General features: G+C 31.7%; 1 protein-coding gene across 1 annotated transcript; it reads left to right on the top strand.

Annotated features, from left to right (window-relative positions):
• Positions 1 to 4,744: 4,744 nt before the first annotated feature.
• Positions 4,745 to 6,980, top strand: LOC7455277 (beta-amyrin 28-monooxygenase). Its single transcript, XM_002325928.4, has 3 exons — positions 4,745 to 5,782; positions 6,146 to 6,333; positions 6,457 to 6,980. The coding sequence occupies exons 1-3, from the start codon at positions 4,840 to 4,842 to the stop codon at positions 6,754 to 6,756; spliced, it is 1,431 nt and encodes a 476-aa protein (XP_002325964.3). The 5' UTR covers positions 4,745 to 4,839; the 3' UTR covers positions 6,757 to 6,980.
• The last annotated feature ends 1,417 nt before the right edge of the window (positions 6,981 to 8,397 follow it).

Genomic DNA, 8,397 nt, shown 5'->3' with positions numbered 1-8,397 from the left:
ATTAGATCTTGGTTTAGTTGCATATATATAAACTGGAATTACTAGAAAGAGCTGTGATACACCCAGTTTTTCATGTTTCATTGCTAAAGAAGAATTAAACTTGGCGAGACCGTTTGTTTACGCGGCTGCGGCTACGTTTTAATTAAAATGCAGTTTGCAGCCGTTTGGTAATGAAAAAAAAAATGATTTACTATTTATGGGTCCCACATGATTTTTGCGTCCGAAATGCAGGTAATGAAAAGTAAGGAATTCTTGCTTTTCATGTACTGTGCATGCTAATTGCACTGTTCACTAAACAATGCAATTAGCATGAACAGTGGAAGAGAATTGCACTGTTCACTTAAAAAACAATGAACAGTGCAATTCACTTGCACTGTTCACGTGAACAGTTTTTTTTTTTTTTTTTTCAGTGTGTCAATTTTATTAACAGTTTTTTATTTTAAAAAAACTAGTTTAGAGTGAATTAAATTCACTCGCACTGTGATGTGAACAATATTTTTTTCCTCGAAAAACTAGTATAGAGTGAATTAAATTCACTCGCACTGTAATGTCAATTTTATACCTGATAATATTTTATCTAATTTTATTACACGCTCAAAAAATTATGAAAACTGTAGTTCTTATCGGATGAATTTTGTACGTAATGGAATTATAAATAGTTTAATGGAATAATAAAAAAATATTTTATATAAAGTATTATTTATTTCATGATGTAATAGGAATAATTAATTCTACAAGATTTAAATTTAAAACCATCAATATTAATATATATTTTTTTAAATTATTTTATAACCTCAATTTCAAAAGCATTTTTAACCAAACATATTAAACTACTTTTTCTTCAACTTCAATTTCAACCACAGTTTTAACCAAACACCTATTTTTTCAAACCAACCTCAATTAAAAGTACTTTTTATAAAATAATTTTTTTCGAAACACAACCACAACAGCTACCGCAATACCAAACACAACAGTTAAATTACTTTTTCTTCAACCTCAATTTCAACCACAGTTTTAACCAAACACCTATTTTTTCAAACCAATCTCAATTAAAAGTACTTTTTATAAAATAATTTTTTTCGAAACACAACCACAACAGCTACCGCAATACTAAACACAACAATGTTAGGGAGTAGTTATATTGGACGGGAAGCTCCTGTAGCTATATTGGACGGGAAGCTCATGAAGCAAGGTCGCAGTTAGGGAGTAGTTAGTTGCAGAGGAAGATAGTCATCTTCAGGTATACATAGTAATGTGTGGAAAACATGTGAGGCAAGTGATAAAGAATTTAACTCTCTCTGTACTAAGCTGCAGAAGTCTCTTTCTCTCCTCCTCCTCCTTCTCAATCTCTATTTTTTACTCATTGCTAAGGGCATTTATCTTAACAACTGGCTTGGCCTGCTTGATCATTAATTTCATTCCTTGAAAAAAAAACACACAGAGTTATCATGTTTTTCTTTGGATTCAAAGATTAGGTTGCAATCCAATCAAAAAAAGAAATATCTGGTTATGCTGTCAAGCCTCCAAATATAATGGTATATATAACGAGGATGAGTTTTAATCAATTCGAGGTTTTAAGTAGGATGAAAATCATATGGTGATCATGTACTATTAATTTTTAGCCATGCGAATGCTTTACTTTTTTTTTTTTGGATAACCTTGAGTATCCGGATCAATTTATACGTATCTCAACTAATCTCTCGAGGTCCTGAAGTTAACGATTATTTAAGTCTCCAATGACTAGATTCGTGACACTCGAACTAATAATTTTTAGGGAATAAATCTAGAACCTGACTAATTAAACTACACCCCTCATAATTATACGAATGCTTTTTTTTTTTGGTAACCCGAGGTGTCCGGACCAGCTTACGCGCACCACAACTAATCCCCGAACTCACTGAACACCCTGCAAGCCCAGTAGGCAGGTAAGACACTGCGAGGGTGACAGACGTGTACGCTGAGACTTGAACCCAGGTGACAGATGCAAAGAAACCTTGCCTCTGCCACTGGACCACAAGCCTCAGTGCTTTTCTTAATCTTGGTCAAACTAGCTCTTCCATGAGAGAAATTTGAGTAAACCTGGCATTTAATTTCAAAATATTTTTTTTTGCGTTTTCAAGTTGTTCAAAACATAGAGCCAGTTAAAGTAGAGTTGGCTTGAGTGATAACAATATTCTATTACTTAAAATATTGATTTCGAAATTGATGGTTTGGATACATCAAACATGATGTTTCATTCTTAATTAATTTGAGAGAAGTTAAACATCAAAAGAATATATATATTGTATTTTATACATGCAATATAATTTACTTATACATCCATTGATGTAATTGGGTGGTCGCTTGGTGCAGAAACACAAGGAACCCATTATTTTATTTGATTGCTCTTTTATTTTATTTTGTCAACATGGCCATGGACTTTCTTGGGTTTTAAATTTATCACTAGTTAGATGGTTTGTGCCCTGATGCTGTTTTTTTTTTTTCAATATAATAAAAGCTCATGTAATATTAATATTTTAAAAGAAGCAAAAATAAAATAAAATCTAGACATGATGATTTGTTAAATTCTAAATCTGTAATTAATCAAGAAGCTAGACATTTGACCAATTTAATGTTGAAGAAAAAAATCAATAAATTCAATTAACAATTTAAAATAAAAAAATCAATAAATTTAATCTAATTAACAATTTTTTTATTTAAAAAATTTAAATTTAACAAAGGCTGAAAAAAACTCGAGGCAACTCGTGTTATTATCAGAATGACATGAAAATCTCATAGAAAGTGAATAAAAAGAATGATAGAGGATAAGATAGAAAAACAAAGGAAAGAAAAAAGCTAGCCCGGGTGAACCTTCTAGACTAAAGTTAATCTTTTAAACTCGCAATCCGTTGAATTCTAAACTTGGTCTCGATCCAGAAGCTCAACACCTGAAGGATTAAATGTTGGAGGATGAAATTAATTAATTTAATTAATTCCTTTAAAAAATCTAAATTTAACAAAGACTGAAAAAAAAAGTCAAGGCAACCCATGTTATTTTCAAAATTACTTCAAAATCCCATATAAAGTGAATACAAAAAACAAAAAAGTTTTATAGGATGAAACAAAAAAAAAATTAAAAAAGAAAAGAAAAACTCAAGTGAACCTTATAAACCTGAGTTAAACTCTCAAATCCACGACCTATTAAATTTTAGACCATTATGCAACATGTGCCACCTATGCATGAAGGGAACACCAGGATGCTTCGGTCGCTGCCTTAGAAGTAAGGTTTCGGCCACCGGGCACGAGTTGTCCAAACCTTGTAGGCATTGTACACGCACCTTAATTTCTTTTTTTTTTTTAATTTAATTATTTATCAGATAACACTATTACCCTTAATAAAACTCGATAATTACAAAATATAAAAAACAAAAGTACTTCTAAACCTAAACCAAAGGCAAAGGTTTTTAAATTTTAAGGGCAATGAAATAATTTATTTCTGTTAAAATTTAGACCGAAAAACTCCAGAATGATATTTTATTTTGTTTATTGGAAAGATTAAATTAGTACTTTAATTGTTTTTAAAAAACAAAAAAGACAATAAAGCTCTCATTCCCATGTTTAGAATATTTTGCTTATAAGGGTAATGAAATAATCACACCATGCTAAATAAAATTACAAGGACATTATTATTGCTCTGTCCAAATCTTTAATGAATTTTGACCAATTGAAAAATATCATTCTACCCTTATAGTTAAGAGCAAAATCCATGGTAATTTCACTCTTGATCTACAGTAAACCTGATGCCTTATAGTTTTTATTTTGAGTTAATTACGAAAATACCTTTTATTCATGCATGGAGTCATCATCAATGTTTCTATTTTGTCTATATACTTCATCTATCGATTTTATTATTAATATCAAGTCGACTTTCCATTCAAATCACTGAGCAAATTAATCTGCTATACACATTTGCGATAGCTCAAGAATTTAAAGATTTATTAGTTGTAGAATTTTAATGGTCAAATAGTGAAAAAAATATATAATGGATGAACTGTCTAGTCGTGCTGGGTCACTCAGGCCCGTGAATCTAAACCTCTTTTTTATTAGCTTTTTGTTTTTATTTTTTTTAATTTCTTCATTTAATGTTGGGTTTTATTGAATTTTATAATTCAATTGATTGAAAATTGATTTATATATTTTTATTATATAATAAAATAAAAAATTAATTCAACCCACTGGAGTCCATAACTTAGGTCACGAGTTTAGCGGGTCGAATAGGGTTAACCTAACTTGCTTATTTTTTTTCTTTGGATTTGCCAAGTTGACAAGGTCATGTTGGGATAAGTCTGACACGATTTATTTCAAAATCCGAGCTAAATAAAAAATTGAGTAAAAAATTTTCAATTTTGATTCGTTGTATCGATTTTAATTACAATATCAAAAATATTTCTACAAAAAATATTATCTCGTTCAAAAATTTTTTGTTCAAAGTTGCAACTATTGCTCGGGAAATAACCTAATAATAACTATACGAATGAGGGATATTTTTGTAACTAACCCTCCTTGATGTCTTTTCTTTGTGGCAAATTAGTCTTAGATTGGCAATGTGAATGTGATTAATTTCTCATAGCAAGTAGAACAAATAATAAAATAAAAGCACAGTAAGCAAATAGAAGTCAATAGAACAAATTTAAAGGCTTAGGACTGATTTTATGGTTTTTGTAATTTGCCATTAACAAATTGTTAATGTTGAATGCCGGTTCAAACTTGTATAAATCCATGCTGATGACTACGCTAATGCTTGCCCGTCTCGCTTTCTCTCTAGTTCACTGTGTTAACTAGCTCGTTTAGTAGAGAGACATGGTTTTAACTTTCCTTCACCTTGCCATTCTCGGTCTTTCCCTTGTTTTTATCATTTTCTTTCATAGGAGAAAACTTTCAGGATTTAGGCTTCCACCCGGCAACACGGGATGGCCCATCATAGGAGAAACTTTGGAGTTTGCAATGAATCACCGACGGGGGTGCCCTGAGAAGTTTGTCATCGATAGGATGTGCAAATTCTCCCCTGAGGTGTTCAAAACCTCTTTGTTTGGGGAGAAAATTGTTGTATTTTGTGGTGCCTCAGGGAACAAGTTTTTGTTCACCAGCCACAACAAGTATGTTACTTCATGGTGGCCGCCCTCAATGGCTAAAGTTTGGTTCTTCCCTGAGAATCAAGAAAACACTGTAGAAGTCTGCAATAAAATGCGAAGTGTCCTGCCTGAGTTTCTCAAGCCAGATGCTCTGCAAGATTACATCCCTGTCATGGACTCCATGGCCAAGGAACAATTGGAGACGGATTGGTCTCCACATAAGCAAGTGCAGGTGTTTTCACTATCAAAGAAGTACACCTTTGCTTCAGCTTGCAAAGTGTTTATGAACTTGATAGATCCTGAGCAGCTAACAAGATTGTCAAATCCTTTCACGCACATTGTAGCTGGCCTAATATCAATTCCTATTAAAATTCCTGGTACGGCTTTCAGTCGTGGTGTCGAAGGAGGCAAAATCGCTCGGGAGGAGCTTCTAGCAATCATCAGGCAGAGGAAAAGAGAGCTTTTGGAGAACAAAGAGCTGAAAAGTATTGATTTGTTAACTCGCCTGCTCCTGGCATCATATGAGAATGGCGAAACAAATGATGAAAAACAGATTGCTAACAAGATAATCGGTTTGCTTGTCGCCAGCCATGATACAATGAGCACTGCACTCACATGCATTCTGAACTATCTTGCTGAGTATCCCCAAGTCTACGAGGATGTCCTCCAAGGTATGTCTCGAATAAGTTTGAAACGTTCTTTGGTTTTTTTCTTTGTATTTGAAATTTATAATATTAAGGATGGTAGAATTATAACTTCCCTAGATTATTTAACTAATACTATATCATAAAACATTTCAACTAGAAAAAAAAATTTTATATTAATTCTTTAATCGAGAATTGGAGATATACACATAACATACTGTTTTTTGTGTGTGATAATTATGTTATTAATGGTTAAGAATTAAAACTTAAAAGTACAGTATGGATCACCCGAGATCTGCTGACAAAAAGACCACTCCCAGACCACACATAACATACTATTACCATACATGTTTTCACGTCATTTCACTGAGATTTTGTCTTGGTTAATAGAACAAATGGAGATTGCCAAATCCAAAAATCCAGGAGAGTTATTGAACTGGGATGATGTTAAGAAGATGAAGTATTCTTGGTGTGTGGCTTGTGAAGCAATGCGGCTCTCTCCTCCCGTTCCAGGAACATTTAGAGAGGCAATCACAGACTTCACGTACGCAGGTTTTACAATTCCTAAAGGATGGAAGGTACATATCCAGATTTCTTAGTCAGTCAGCCAAGAAACTCAACAACTAAAAGTAAATTTATTCTCTTATGATTATGAGGTTATAATTATTAGTATTAATCTATACAAAGTTTCCTACGTGCAGGCTTTTTGGACAACATATTCCACGAACAGAAATCCTAAGTATTTTCCAGATCCAGAAAAATTTGATCCTTCAAGATTTGAGGGGAGGGGGCCGGCACCTTACAGCTTTGTTCCTTTCGGTGGAGGACCTCGAATGTGTCCCGGAAAAGAGTATGCTCGGCTAGCAACACTGGTTTTCATGCATAATGTGGTGACTAAGTTCAAATGGAGGAAAGTAAATCCTGATGAAAAGATCATTTACAATCCAACACCTACTCCAGAAAATGGCTTGTTGATTCATCTGGAGATTATTAACAGTTAAGCTCCATGCATTTAGCAAACTATACATGATGTGAACCTTATGAATAGTTTAAGGTTGTCCCATCATTAGTTGTGTTATGTGCTATTTGTTTCACTTTTACTTTCAAAATGATGTTTCTATTTTCATGTTGCTTCACCTTTATTGTAATAATGGTTGCCTGGTCACCGTTGCGGGGTGGTCCGATGATGTCTATTCAATTGTTTACAAATAAATAATATTTTTCAGATTCTCGATTTTATTTCATTTAAACTTAATTTCAATGTTAAAACTTGAGAGAAATCATTTAAATTATCACCTCTTTAAATTATCACCAAAAAGGGAAAGAAAAAAATTGAGAAAAACTGATCATGAAACAGATCAGTAAAAAAAAAAATCAATTGTTTGTGTATTTTTCTTTACTTTGCAAGTGATGGTGTATGACTCTGCCGATAGACATGAAGAGGAAGAGGTAATCTACTCGATCGATTTATTTTTCACTTTATCGGTGACGTTTTGTGGGTTCACGCGCTACCAGAAACGACGATGCTTAAAGCAGACATGCCACCACTATTCATTTAGCCTAGAGTCTTTCAATATGTGCTTCTTGAGTTCCTAGCAGTCTCTCCAACCCGTTTCCAACTTTTGGAATGGCCATTTTGCAAATTTTAATTTTTTTTAATTTGTTTTTTTTAATTTTTAATTTTTATTATTTGTAAACCTTAATGTTTTAATTGCATACAGTCAAATTCTAAAAACAAATTCATGCATACTTTCTAAAAAATTAAAAAAAAAACATTTTTATCATTTTTTATAAAATAAATAAATATTGTAACTAGTTTATGATTATTCTTTAAAATTTGGCTAAATTCTCAAAAATATTACAAAAATTAATTTGTTTAAGCGTTAGGAATTAGTTGTATCTAGGAAAATAATTGCGATGCTAATTTGGGTCCTAGAACATTTAGGTTTTAACCTGATAAAATAAGAACCTTCTTACTAAGAAAGATTTTTTTAAAACTATAAACAGACTTGTCATAACCTAATTTTAACCCTTTTAGTCTTTTTTTTACTGTATTTCCTGAAAAGTGATAATAAAAAAAATGATGACAAAAGATTAAAAAATAAAATAATTAATGATAAAATAAGAACCTTCTTACTAAGAAAGATTTTTTTAAAACTATAAACAGACTTGTCATAACCTAATTTTAACCCTTTTAGTCTTTTTTTTACTGTATTTCCTGAAAAGTGATAATAAAAAAAATGATGACAAAAGATTAAAAAATAAAAATAATTAATGATAAATGTTTTTTTAAAATGAAATAAATGAAGAAAAAATTGAAATTTGAGTCAAGACAAATTGGAAGGTTGTGAACTTAATTAAACTTTGGATTGGTTTAATTAATCAAATCAAGGGTGTAATTAAAGAGTTGATCAGTTTTGAGACTTAATTGAATTTGAAATTAGTTTAATTACTGAAATTTGGGGTTTAATTGAAAAATTATCAAAGTTTAAGGCTGATTCTGGTTAAAATTGCAAGAAATTAAAATCCAAGGACAAATGTGTAAATGGCGCTGAGATGCAGGGGTACAATTACAATTTACCCAAAGACTTGAATATAAAATTTCAAAACATCGAGGACCAAAACGCAAATGGCCATTAATA

This window comes from Populus trichocarpa, chromosome 19 (genome assembly GCF_000002775.5).
Source record: "Populus trichocarpa isolate Nisqually-1 chromosome 19, P.trichocarpa_v4.1, whole genome shotgun sequence".
NCBI lineage: Eukaryota > Viridiplantae > Streptophyta > Magnoliopsida > Malpighiales > Salicaceae > Populus > Populus trichocarpa.
Note: the sequence above shows the minus strand (reverse complement) of the source record. Positions and strands in the feature narration are given on the sequence as shown.

Excerpts from the sequence above, each read along its gene's own strand:
- LOC7455277 (XM_002325928.4), top strand. The coding sequence starts at position 4,840 with ATGGTTTTAACTTTCCTTCACCTTGCCATTCTCGGTCTTTCCCTTGTT. Across the intron at positions 5,783-6,145 it reads CTACGAGGATGTCCTCCAAG|AACAAATGGAGATTGCCAAA; the intron begins GTATGTCTCGAA and ends CTTGGTTAATAG. Across the intron at positions 6,334-6,456 it reads CAATTCCTAAAGGATGGAAG|GCTTTTTGGACAACATATTC; the intron begins GTACATATCCAG and ends TCCTACGTGCAG.